The sequence below is a fragment of the Oncorhynchus nerka genome, linkage group LG18 (genome assembly GCF_034236695.1).
Source record: "Oncorhynchus nerka isolate Pitt River linkage group LG18, Oner_Uvic_2.0, whole genome shotgun sequence".
In the NCBI taxonomy this organism is placed as follows: Eukaryota; Metazoa; Chordata; class Actinopteri; order Salmoniformes; family Salmonidae; genus Oncorhynchus; species Oncorhynchus nerka.
Genome location: NC_088413.1, coordinates 38,542,517 through 38,555,953, shown reverse-complemented (window position 1 = coordinate 38,555,953; position 13,437 = coordinate 38,542,517). Strand labels below are relative to the sequence as shown.

General features: G+C 40.2%; 1 protein-coding gene across 1 annotated transcript; it reads left to right on the top strand.

Moving 5' to 3' along the window:
- Nucleotides 1-10,554: 10,554 nt before the first annotated feature.
- LOC115146564 (activating signal cointegrator 1 complex subunit 2 homolog) lies at nucleotides 10,555-13,205 on the top strand. Its single transcript, XM_065003266.1, has 9 exons — nucleotides 10,555-10,630; nucleotides 10,775-10,840; nucleotides 10,933-10,977; nucleotides 11,136-11,195; nucleotides 11,517-11,759; nucleotides 11,990-12,052; nucleotides 12,344-12,466; nucleotides 12,793-12,819; nucleotides 12,941-13,205. The coding sequence occupies exons 2-9, from the start codon at nucleotides 10,781-10,783 to the stop codon at nucleotides 13,028-13,030; spliced, it is 711 nt and encodes a 236-aa protein (XP_064859338.1). The 5' UTR covers nucleotides 10,555-10,630; nucleotides 10,775-10,780; the 3' UTR covers nucleotides 13,031-13,205.
- Nucleotides 13,206-13,437: the final 232 nt, after the last annotated feature.

Here is a 13,437-nt window from a genome sequence, read left to right as displayed (position 1 = left end):
CCTATACTTGTCAACCAACACAGGAACAAAGACACTAAGGACAATCACCCACGACAAACTCAAAGAATATGGCTGCCTAAATATGGTTCCCAATCAGAGACAACGATAAACACCTGCCTCTGATTGAGAACCACTCCAGACAGCCATAGACTTTGCTAGATAACCCCACTAGCTACAATCCCAATACATACACACCAAAACCCCAAGACAAAACACACCACAATACAAAAACCCCATGCCACACCCTGGCCTGACCCAATACATAAAGAAAACACAAAATACTTAGACCAGGGCGTGACAACTGGCATCATAGATGCCTGGTTGATGAGGGTAACAACTTTACAGAACATTCAGATGGATAGAAATATATTCTATATGTAGAAATATATTGTATAGATCAGAATGACTAAGAGAAGAGTATTAAAATGTCAGGTGGACCCCGATACAAATATTTCTCCCTTTTTTGAACATGTACACTGCCGTTCAAAAGTTTGGGATCACTTAGAAATGTCCTTGTATTTGAAAGAAAAGCAAAAACAAATGTCCATTAAAAAAACATCAACTTGATCAGAAATACAGTGTAGACATGTTAATGTTGTAAATGACAATTGTAGCTGGAAACGGCAAATGTTTTATGGAATATCTATATAGGCGTACAGAGGCCATTATCAGCAACCATCACTCCTGTGTTCCAATGGCACATTGGGTTAGCTAATCCAAGTTTATCATTCTAAAAGGCTAATTGATCATTAGAAAACACTTTTGCGATTATGTTAGCACAGCTGAAAACTGTTTTTCTGATTAAAGAAGCAATAAAACCTGGCCTTCTTTAGACTAGTTGAGTATCTGGAGCATCAGCATTTGTGGGTTCGATTACAGGCTCAAAATGGCCAGAAACAAATACCTTTCTTCTGAAACTCGTAAGACTATTCTTGTTCGGAGAAATGAAGTCTATTCCATGTGAGAAATTGCCAAGAAACTGAAGATCTCGTATAACGCCGTGTACTACTCCCTTCACAGAACAGCACAAACTGACTCTAACCAGAAAAGAAAGAGTGGGAGGCCCCGGTTCACAACTGAGCAAGAGGACAAGTACATTAGTGTCTAGTTTGAAAAACAGACGCCTCACAAGTCCTCAACTGGCAGCTTCATTAAATAGTACCCGCAAAACACCAGTCTCAACGTCAACAGTGAAGAGGCGACTCCGGGATGTTGGCCATATAGGCAGAGTTGCAAAGAAAAAATCCATATCTCAGACTGGCCAATAAAAAGAAAAGATTAGGATGGGCAAAAGAACACCAGCCTCCCGGAGTCACCTCTTCACTGTTGAAGTTGAGACTGGTGTTTTACGGGTACTATTTAATGAAGCTGCCATTTGAGGACGTGTGAAGCATCTGTTTTTCAAACTAGACACTCTAATGTACTTCCCCTCTTGCTCAGTTGTGAACCGGGGCCTCCCACTCTTTCTATTCTGGTTATAGCCAGCCTTAATTTCTCTGAGCTAGGCAAGATCGAACACGGTTGATCACAGTATGGCAGAGAGATAATAAAACATAAAAACAAAGAAGATCAACATCTATCTCATCATTGCAGTTACGTTGTACCCTGATCAGCTTATTCTGGGCTATCTGGAGCTTCCCCTTCAAAAGCTTAGATAAGCCCTCAAACCAGGAAGTACTAGTAGTGTAGTCAAAATGGAGTCATTATCAAGCAGCTTGGACTTTCTAGCAAAAAAATATGGTCCTGGCATTAACCTTCCCTAACACTTTAGTGACCATGCCCCAAAGCTTCCATCAAGGATGCATCCCAGATAGCTAACACAGGTTCTGGTAGTCAGCACCTCACCCGCTATATCCACTCTGTCTCCAGAGGAGGTACACAAGGTCTGGACCAAAAAAATAATTGCCTCAGTTTTACTTAAGTGCAGAGATAGTAAGTAAAGCAAACATGAGTATGTTTTTCTAAACCCTTACTGAAAATCAAAGGTTAGACTTTGTTGACATATTCATGCATTTGCTCATGTACAACTCTCTACAGGATCTTTGATGTTATACTGAAGATAGGCCTATAATTCCCAGGGTCAGACTTTATCTGTCACGGTCGTTAACAAGGACGGACCAAGGCGCAGCGTTATTTGAGTTCCACATCTTTAGTGTTCCACATCCAAAGTGGAACTACCAAAACCATAAACAAACATAAAACGACCGTGAAAGCCGTAGTGCTAAACACACTAACACAAACAATATCCTACAACCCAGGTGGGAACAATGGAGAACTTAAGTATGAGACAACAAACATCAGCTGCCTCTTATTGGGAACCATACCAAGAGCACCAACATAGAAATTAAAAGTATAGAATACCCCCTAGTCACGCTCTGACCTACAACATCATAGAGAGCCAAGGGCTCAGGGCGTGACATTATCCTCTTCTTATACAGAGGTATTGTTCAAGAGAGAGATTAGTGATATGCCTAATACAAGGGCAATTTGCTCAGCAGAATCTCTAAGAATCCTTGCAGGAATATTATCCAGGCCTGTGGCTTTGGAGCATTCAAGCTCTGCTAGCATTCTGGCTACTTTGGCTGTTGCTACCTTTGCAAAAGAAAAAGAGTTTGGCTGAGAATTTCAATAAGAATTTTTCTACGGCTGGCCATGCTTTCCACCTGGCTACCCCTACCCCGGTCAACAGCACTGCACCCCCCACATCAACTCGCCAAAGCCTTCCCCATTTCTCCTTCTCCCAAATCCAGTCAGCTGATGTTCTGAAAGAGCTGCAAAATCTGGATCCCTACAAATCAGCCGGGCTAGACAATCTGGACCCTTTCTTTCTAAAATTATCTGCAGAAATTGTTGCAACCCCTATTACTAGCCTGTTCAACCTCTCTTTCGTGTCGTCTGAGATTCCCAAAGATTGGAAAGCAGCTGCGGTCATCCCCCTCTTCAAAGGAGGGGACACTCTTGACCCAAACTGCTACAGACCTATATCTATCCGACCCTGCCTTTCTAAGGTCTTCGAAAGCTAAGTCAACAAACAGATTACCGACCATTTCGAATCCCACCATACCTTCTCCGCTATGCAATCTGGTTTCAGAGCTGGTCATGGGTGCACCTCAGCCACGCTCAAGGTCCTAAACGATATCTTAACCGCCATCGATAAGAAACAATATTGTGCAGCCGTATTCATTGACCTGGCCAAGGCTTTCGACTCTGTCAATCACCACATCCTCATCGGCAGACTCAATAGCCTTGGTTTCTCAAATGATTGCCTTGCCTGGTTCACCAACTACTTCTCTGATAGAATTCAGTGTGTCAAGTCGGAGGGCCTGTTGTCCGGGCCTCTGGCAGTCTCCATGGGGGTGCCACAGGGTTCAATTCTTGGACCGACTCTCTTCTCTGTATACATCAATGATGTCGCTCTTGCTGCTGGTGAGTCTCTGATCCACCTCTAAGCAGACGACACCATTCTGAATACTTCTGGCCCTTCTTTGGACATTGTGTTAACAACCCTCCAGTCGAGCTTCAGTGCCATACAACTATCCTTCTGTGGACTCCAATTGCTCTTAAATACAAGTAAAACTAAATGCATGCTCTTCAACCAATCGCTGCCTGCACCTGCCCGCCCGTCCAACATCACTACTGACTTCAAAGGCTTCACAGGCACTGTCTACCCGTATACTGTCCAGCACAAGTGACCAGTCAATTTTACCCTCTTGCTTCCTACTAAGCATTTTCTCACATTATGTTTTGAGTGCTCTAATTCGAACAGTTTCGTGGCACTTAAATATCTTTAAAAACTCTCCTTGTGCAAAATGTTAAAAATGATCACTGATTTCATAGAATATTACTCCTATGCAATGAACAAGCTGCACATGCTTTCGTACGACCGTGAAGTTCACATACTGCATTATGAACTTTCCCTGCCCATTCATTCATGAACCCACAAATATGTCACTAAAATGTTTCACATTTTCAGTAAGATGTTCAAGACAAACACAAGCCATTATGGATTGAACCATACTATGGGACATTTTTTAATCAAAAAACGTATTATATTCTATAATATTTTGGACAATAGTCTAACTGTTTTTCAATATGTGTGTATAACCAAAAAGGATGAGTCATTAGTCGTAACATATAATTAAAACAAAGTAGGGGCATTTGGTCTCATACTTCACAAACGACATAAGATTCTATTACCACAATAAAGCCACAGACTCACCTAGGTGGTATTTACCTATAATACTGTAGTCGGATACACCAATCTCAGACAACCTATAAGCTGCATGACACCCTTCCTATCCAATCACAATGGAGAAGTGTCGTAACTAAGCATGGGTCCTGTGAACATATGCATACGTGTATGGCTGTTACAGCATGTGAAAGAAAATAGGCAGTTTAAGGTTTAACAATGTCACAAGTCCGTTCACAATCTCTTTAGGAAGCAATAAGTACAGTATGCATTTACCCTGCTTAAGGGTGTACATAAGTACATGAGTACATTATTTGTTAAAACCACAACAATTGTGATAGTACATATAGTTAAATGTATACAGATGCAATCTACAAACATATTATGTTGATTTGCATTCTTAGATTCTTTACCCATGTGGATTTCATGCTTTACTTAGGTCACGGGGCTCCAGGATTACAACCTGGTTGTCTAATCTGTTTGTGACCTTTCACGGTCCTACTGCGGTCACTAGTGGTCACTTAGTAATATTTGGAACAATGGACAATGATCTAATTTTGGGGACGAGGTATTGGTGTCATTGAAGATTAAAACCACACAATGCCTTTGGCTTTATTTTAATTTGGTCCCTTCTGTTATTATGTGCATTAGGTGACCAACATGAAGATTTCTCATTTCTGGGCTCTGTTCTAATTGGTTACTTTAGAAGATCAAATGTCAATAAAAGGCTATGTTCAAATGTCAGAGGGCAACTGAGAATACTGCTTGGAGGACAGCACCTGAAACGAAACCATTTTCACCACCTTAAGGTCTGTATTTTTGCCTTCATATTCAAACATTATATATGATTTGATAATTTTGTTAGCAGCAAATAATCTATATAATGTATATAGTACAGTAGCCCCAGTAGCTTAGCAACAGTAATCACATTTGTGGTCTGTCTGTCAAGATTCCAGATTGCAAAATGAAGCTTCTTCTTTTTGTAGCCTTCATGGCCACCATCTTCAATGTGAGTATATCACATGATCATCACACAACAATGTACAACATCTAATGTTAGCGTTCAAAATGACTCAGCCAATATTTTTTTTCTCAATGATCTCTTTTTAGGTCAATGCTGGCAAGGTAGGATGCTGGACACTAAAAACATATTTATCCTTCACCAATCCAATGCTATAAGGTTGATGGGAAGTATTGAATGAGAGCACACTTCAGAAGAAGCTGTTGATAGAATTAAAGGTCATATCATATCTATTTTTGCCGTTTCTCAGAAGCTGAGGCTGCTGGGAGGTCTAAATGGTGGAGTTGTGTCTGGGGTTAACCCTGGACTGGTGGTGGGGGGCCTGAACCCTGGCCTCACTGGTGGCACTGGGTTGATTGGGCAGCCTATGTTTGCCCAGGTCAGTCATCAATATCTCTGTTTGCATTTTCATTCTATTTCAAGAAATGTATTATACTGTAACTGTTCACTACAGATGGATAAACAAATAAGTAACTGTTTTTAAACTACTTATACATCTTTTTATAAATAATTTCACATAACAGTTTATGCAACAGACAGTCAATTGTGTATTAGGGAGAAATGAGGGAAAATAATATTTTTATCTAAGTGCTCAATAATTTGGCACGACTTTCTCCCCTCACTCATACAGATGGTTCCAGGTGTCCCCACTTATGTCATGCAGCCCCAAGCTGTCCCCGCTGGTCCCTATGGATTCTCAAATGTCGGGATGCAGCAGCCTCAACCGTTCCCTAACTTCCCTGGGCAGTACCAGTATCCTGGCCCACCAGCTAATGGGGTATGAATCAAAATAAATACACTTTCATACTCTTATTCTGCTACATATATTATTTTCTGTTATTTTAACATTTTATGAGATCTAAAAATGGAAAATACATTTTGCACATTTTTGACCTGCATGTTTATATTGCACATGATGTTTTTGTCTTTTGATGTTGTTATGGTATTATATGAGAAGAAACAATGGGAAATGCTTTGCAGTAATTAATATGTCAATTCTCCCTTAAACAGCTGCCTTACTACATGGGCGTCCCTCAAATGACAGGAATGAATCCTACACAACAGCAAGTCATGGTATAGTCGACTCTATGTATTCAAACTTATGCTGTGTTCATTTGATGTCGGAAACTGGGAAACGCTGACATTTCAAATTTGCTAACCTAGGCGGAAGAGTTGGAATGTGAGTTTCCTACTTGGGAGGTATCAGAATTAACCAATAGGAAGCTCTACGCAAATAACTTATGTTAATTTTAACTCGGAGGTCCTGAGTTTCCGACTTGACGTGAATGCGACATGATCACCGGAGGGCGAGAGGGTATTACATACCAGGAAAATACATGAATACATTTTTTTTGAACATTTTGAGCATTCCATCATTTACAATTTATAATAAATGTATAATAATAACTCTTCCTTCTGGTTAGGGAGTCCAAGGTGCAGGTGGGATTCCCTTGATGCAGCAGTCACAGCAGGGTCCTCCACAAGCAGAGCCAGTGAGAAGATTCAAGGTACAGTAATGGTCACTGACTGTACAGTGCACGTGCCTCATGGTCAATAGTGTATCTCAATATGTAATTAACTCTGTGTAAGGAAAGGAATCTAGCTAATATGCGTTTGTTCATACGATTTTCACCTTTAGCGCTTTCTGATAAGGAGGGCTCACACCATGAAACCTGATTTGGACATTCAGGTAGAGAATTATGCACATTTAATCTGATACATACATTAGTTATGAAATGCTTAACTACTGCTTATGAATGTGTTATGTATGGGTTATGAATGTGTTATGTATGGGTTATGAATGTGTTATGTATGGGTTATGAATGTGTTATGAACTTATAAACGACAAGATAGCTCCTGTTTATCAGAAGGGTTTTAATGATTTGTATTTATACTTGTTGGCTATCTTTTCTCATTCAGATTTCAACTGAGACAACCACAACTCCATCCCCAACTACTTGTTTAGACAATATTCAAGTTTAGAGTGGACAAATTGGATTGGAACAAGGTATACATCAAAATACAAACAATCTGCTTACATTTGTGGTATTGTGCAATATCTCATTATTGAAAAAAAATGATAAACAAGAACTATCTTTGCCATTTATTTACAGGTGTCTGCTCTAGAACATGGACACGGGAATTTCACCAAATTGTCCACAGCGCTTTAAGTTAATCATATCAGATACCATAGCGGTTAAGAGCTTGCGGCCATTAACCAAACGGTTCCTGGTTCGAATTCCTGAGCCAACTTGGTGAAAAATCGGTCGATGTGCCCTTGAGCAAGACACTTAACCCTAGTTTCTCCTGTTAATCGCTCTGGATAAGAGCATCTGCTAAATGACAACGTATATTGTCTTCTAAGATTGTATACATGCAGATCTTATGCCAGTTAGTTAAGAACAAGTTCTTATTTACAATGGCGAATTAGGAACAGTGGGTTAATTGCCTTGTTTAGGGGCAGAACGATAGATTTTTTAACCTTATCAGCTCAGGGATTCGATCTAGAAACCTTTCGGTTACTGGCCCAACACTCTAACCACTAGGCTACCTGCCTCTGTCCATGTATATTTGTTAAAATATCAATAAACATGACTATTAGCCTTCATAAAAGTTGTTTGCTTGTTTGGTTTGAAATGGTTTTCCACCCCATGAAAGGGGTTGATTTTTGTCCCTTCTATGTTTATCATGCAAATGTATGGCATGTTGCCAGGATTTCTAGAATCTACTTTTGGCCAATATTGTCATCTAGTGGCAGAATGAAATGCATATTATGAGCCCAGTTTACCGGACTCAGATTAAGTTTACTCCATAAGAAGCACTTTCAATGGAGAATCTCCACTGAGTATGCCTTTTAGTCCAGGACTAGGTTGAATTTCTGTCCAGGAAACCAGACGTTTAATCATTTGTGAGGACCGGAGAAAGTGCAGAAACTGTTGGTGAAGAAGTACATAGACAGGCTACAAGTGACTCCAGGGCTCTATCAAGAACAGACGCAGTGCCATGAAAAAGTGACTAAGGGGGCAGTTGAAATCAGGGAGGAGGCACAATTTTGTGGGGTTCTTGCAATGGAATTATATTGAATTCTGCTTATATCACGCTATACCACAATAAACATAAAGTTCAAATGCTAAGACTGAGACCATTGAATGAGTTCTTTTGAAGTGACAGGAAGGAGCAAAATCTGTAGCCTGTCCCCACTGCAATGTATCTGCACAATGGACAGCGCCCTACACACTAAAGCAATTACACTTTGGTAATGAATATAGGCTACACGATAGATAGGGTCATTCACCTATTACAAACAACCTATGTGAATTCAGCCATACACACAGCTGTCTTACCAAGATAATGCAATCCAAATGCTGAAAGTAGTAGCCTAGTTATTTATTTATGCATGCAAACACAAATACTTAATAACAGTTTGGCTTAGAATACTGCTAAACTGTGAATACAAAAACAAATGAATGAGAGCAGAACAAAACAACTGTACCAAGTAGGCCTGGTAGAGAAAATATCAGATGGATAAAGACATGACACAATCTATATTTAGACTGGTTACATTAACAGTAACCAAACTATCAGATGGATAAAGACATGACACAATCTATATTTAGACCGGTTACATTAACAGTAACCAAACTATCAGATGGATAAAGACATGAAACAATTTATATTTAGACTGGTTACATTAACAGTAACCAAACACAGTAAACAGGCGAATGGAGATCCGAATAACCAAAATATAGACTACAACCTACTACAGTGAGAAGCAGCCATGCAGCGCTGTCTTGCCCCCCCCAAAAAAGACTTCAGACATGGAAAATCATGCCACTCATGTGTACAGCAACACGTGATATGGCACAATACACTTCTGTGGATTAAATTCAACCCAACGTGATCAATTAAGCAATGCCAGCCTACCATGAACATGTTTCCAATACTCACAGTTCCATTTACAACCAGGAAAACCATAATAGAATGTATCTATTTTTATGATGAAACATACCGATCTGTAACTATACCCATGGGCATCATTTGGGATCTTGCATTGGATTTACATTGAATTCTGCAGTAACCCAGTATTCCAGAAACTCTTCCTATGAACCAAATGCTATTTAATGAGAGTTTTTGGACAGAACCTGCGGCTAGGGTTGTTCTAGATTAACCTGGGCTGGCTCCTCTGTTCCAAGATTGTCAGGAACAGTCAGAGGTGGAGGGGGCTGTGGAGCCAATATCCTGGCAGTGCTTGTGGAAGGGTGGGTAGGCTCTGCCTGCGAAGCTAGCTGGAGATTGGTGGCCAACGGTGGCCTCGTTGGTTTGATGCTGCTGCTCATCACTCTCCTCCATCTTTTGTCTTGGTTGGGTACTTTGGCCCCACACACACACACACACATACACACACCCCATGCTCTCTGTCCGCTCTGCTGACACAGAACAGTGGAGATACAGATTTTGCACCAACCTGTCACTTAATCATTTAAACTTTTTGGGCTATTTTTATATAGGGACATAGAACTAAAACTGAGGGGAACTGGGCCTGATGAAGAACAAGGGCAAGTGTTCTCCTGTAGATGGCACGTCTCACACTTCCTCAATCTCTTTTAGAGATTGGTTTTATCCTAACCAAATGATGGCGGTTAGGATCTAAAACCAGCAGCCCTCCTGTTGCCAGTTCAGCAGCCCTCCTGTTGCCAGTTCAGCAGCCTTACAGCTACCTGCCTATAATACCTTATTTACAGGACACAATCAACACTGAAAATGTCAATCAAAATACTTCCATTTACACATATCAACCCCACACCAGTCCATAGACAAAATCATCTGTCTGAAAACTCTTGACCACCTGCAGCAAACTCTCTTTCAATGACACATTATAATCACAGGTCTCTCTGAAAGGTTTACAAAAAAATGCAGATCCATCGTTTACATAATAGGCATTGAGTTCAAGGGTCTTTTGGCTAATATAGGGAAAGTGAAGTATAATAGGAGATGATGTATATATTGTGAACATACTGTAGGGGCAGAATACCCATTGGAATAATGGGAGAAGAGTTGACTGTTATCCACCTAGTCTGTGTCACATACTGTAGAGTCAACATATTAGACAACAACATGAGAAATGGAGTATGACACCCCTGATAGATAATGTCCAGCCATGAGATTCATTTTGACTTATGGTCAGTCCATAATGATACAGCTGCATATACCTGCACCGTAACTGTCTGAGTCTGAGAGTGATGTCATCTCAAAGAGCCTATGCGTCATATTAACCATAGTCTGTGTGTGTTTGGGACATGACAGCTCCAATGGGAAGATAGAGATAGTTTAAAAGTAGGAGAGACACAGTAGGCTGCACGGAGATATAAAGATCACACAGGAAAAAAGGAAGACGGACTGAGCTGGCGTTCTCTGATAAGGTAACACTGTCATGGGCTATCACTTGCTTTTGTGTCAACAAAAACAGTTAAAAATAAGTTTGTATCACATACAATATGCTCAAGATGGTAACATGTATTGAAATGTCAGATAATCAACAACATCTGTTCTGTCTTTTTTTGTAGGATATCATGAAGCTGCAGACTGTAACTGTTTTGGTCTGCCTTTTTGGTGCTAGCCTTTCACTTCCTGTGAGTTTCACACGTTACTTGAATATTCCGTCATTTATAGCACTACACTTAAAAATGAATCATAACAATCTGTTTTTGTTGCTTTTTTAAAGTTATATCAACAGCAATTTGGAATCCTCGCAAGTAACAGCAATGAGGTACATTGAATTGCCCCATATGTTTTTGTCTGCAACTCTTGACATTGCATTTGTAGTTCATTATTTTTGCCTTTTAAATTGATGTTTAGTAAAATACAATGCAATGTAGAGTAATGTTTGTTAGAAACATTTTCTGTCTGCTCATCCATCCTTTACAGATCTTGCGATTCAATGGACTGACCCTGACAGGTGTAGGCTTTGGGCAAAGACAAATGCAGGTACTGAACCAATCCAATCAAACTCAATCGAGATAGAAATCATTAGCCATGATAATGCTAAAGACATACTGTAGAACAAAATGATTGATATCATTAGCCACATTTGTAGACGGCATAATAGTTTAAAATGGTCTCCAGTAATGTATTTCAGGAGCAGCTTCCATTCCCACTACACCTTGAACTACACTAATTTTCAGCTTTGGCACATCAGCTGAATTGTTCATTCAATTGCTCATCACCACTTGAACAACTTCGGTCAGCAAAGCTTTGACATGATCTTAGGTCAGAGACAGATTTCTTTACCCAACCTTGTTTGCTCAGGCGTCTCCGTTCATGCCCCAGTACGTGATCCAGCAGCAACCTGAACTGGGTCTCCCCCAGATGGTGAACTTTAACCCCCAGGTGGGAGGCCCTTTCGGCCCCCAGAAGACGTTCCCTACACAGGGGAACCAGCTGCCCCCCGTGCTGTACACCAATGCCCAACAGGAGCATCCTGGGGCCTCCCAGGACCCCAACAACCACAATATCCAAATTAACCACCAGCAACCTCAAAACCCTGCACAGGTAGATCAGTCAGTTAGTCTATGTATGTTTATACACAAATTCATTGAAATACCAATGTATTCGATGGATACCAATGACAAAAGGCTTCCCAGCTTTTACTAATGAATAGACATGTGTATTTCCTGAAGTCAGTTTGTCTGTTTTTATACAAATGTAAGTCAATGAAATACCATGTGTCAGGTAATTTCCAGTATTGATTGAAGTTGTATTTCTTTGATATTTTCCTGAAGGGGGTTCCCCAGTTCCCTCAGTACTACCCATCCTTTTCATTTCCCCAGCAACCAAGAATGCAGGTACAGTGGAGTTTCTCTTTCGATGTGATTTGTTCCTCAATGTGCATCTGGTATTCACTGTAAGAAATGATATATACTCTTTATTCATATTAAAGGATCACTTTACCCCCCATTTTGTGTTGAATTGTGTTAATTAGTCCACTGTTGATATGGTCCCCACAAAGTGTGTATGTCAAGTTAAGATAAAGCACTTAAAAAGCTAGATGATGCGTTTTGAATAACATGATGCAAAACACATCATACTTTTTGATCGTTTACGACTCTTAACTTTCACAAGTGTATCTTCCCTAGGGCAACCCCTACTACACGTCTTATGGTTACCCCAACTACCCCCAGCCTAACCAGAACCAGGTGAACGGGCAGAACCAGCAGAACTCGGAGAAGACCCCTCAGAAACCACAGCTCCCACTACAGGTGAGGAGTGGTCATTAGATCGGTGTGTCCTCCCTTCCCCTGATACTGGCCTGCTACACTAGATACATGACTTTTGCAGAGTGTGAGACGCTCCAATTAATTTCAATTAATCTATGCATAAGCGGCACGGTTCCAGGAGAATACAAAAGTTGACTGTGGCAGTTTGAAGTGTGGTGAAATATTCTCAAAAGAAAGGAAATTAGAGACAATGAACCGATAGTATGTCGTCATTTCATGATTTTGGTTTCATTTTAAACTAACAATCATTTTATAGGCCAGACAGAGTATCTTAATTATTATTATTTTCCCTTTCAAAATTGCAACAGGCTGCTCAACCTCAGGCACCAGGAAAGGTAAATCATCTCTTACTACTGTGTTTGAATCATGTACGGACGGATAACATTAATGTGGCCTCTGTGAGGGCTGCTGATGGAGACTGTGCTGTATGATATCCAACTATTTTTGTGTTGATAGACATGGCCTAAAAGATTCCAGACAGAGGCTGCCAACCCTCCACCAGATCACCGTGGAGACACAGTTGACCCTGGCATAGACGAGGTATGACCTCTACTTCTTATACTATGACTATAACCATACTAATATAATATATTATAGTATGTATACATTGTCTATATAGATTAACATGTGATATGAAACATATATTGTTCTTGTTATCATGTCATCATGCTAAACATTTTTTACAGGGTCGTCCCAACTTCTCATTCCTGTTTGAGCAATAGAATTGTATGTGGGGGGGCAAGGAAAATTGAGGTAGGGTAACATTAGAGCCATTTCCAGGTTTTTAATATGGGAAGGAGACATATTTTCAACTGAAAATCTGAAATGTATTCATATCAGGAATATACTGTACTTCCATTTAAGTGTTTCTTTTTTTGTTTAATTTTCAGGGATCGGCACATCAATATTTAAGATCTGTTTTCAGTTACAATATGATACATTTTCTATTGTCA

Bases quoted from the DNA above. Each gene is read 5' to 3' on its own strand.
- LOC115146564 (XM_065003266.1), top strand. From the start codon at position 10,781: ATGAAGCTGCAGACTGTAACTGTTTTGGTCTGCCTTTTTGGTGCTAGC. The intron at 10,841-10,932 runs GTGAGTTTCACA...GCTTTTTTAAAG, and splicing joins GTGCTAGCCTTTCACTTCCT to TTATATCAACAGCAATTTGG. The intron at 10,978-11,135 runs GTACATTGAATT...CATCCTTTACAG, and splicing joins TCGCAAGTAACAGCAATGAG to ATCTTGCGATTCAATGGACT.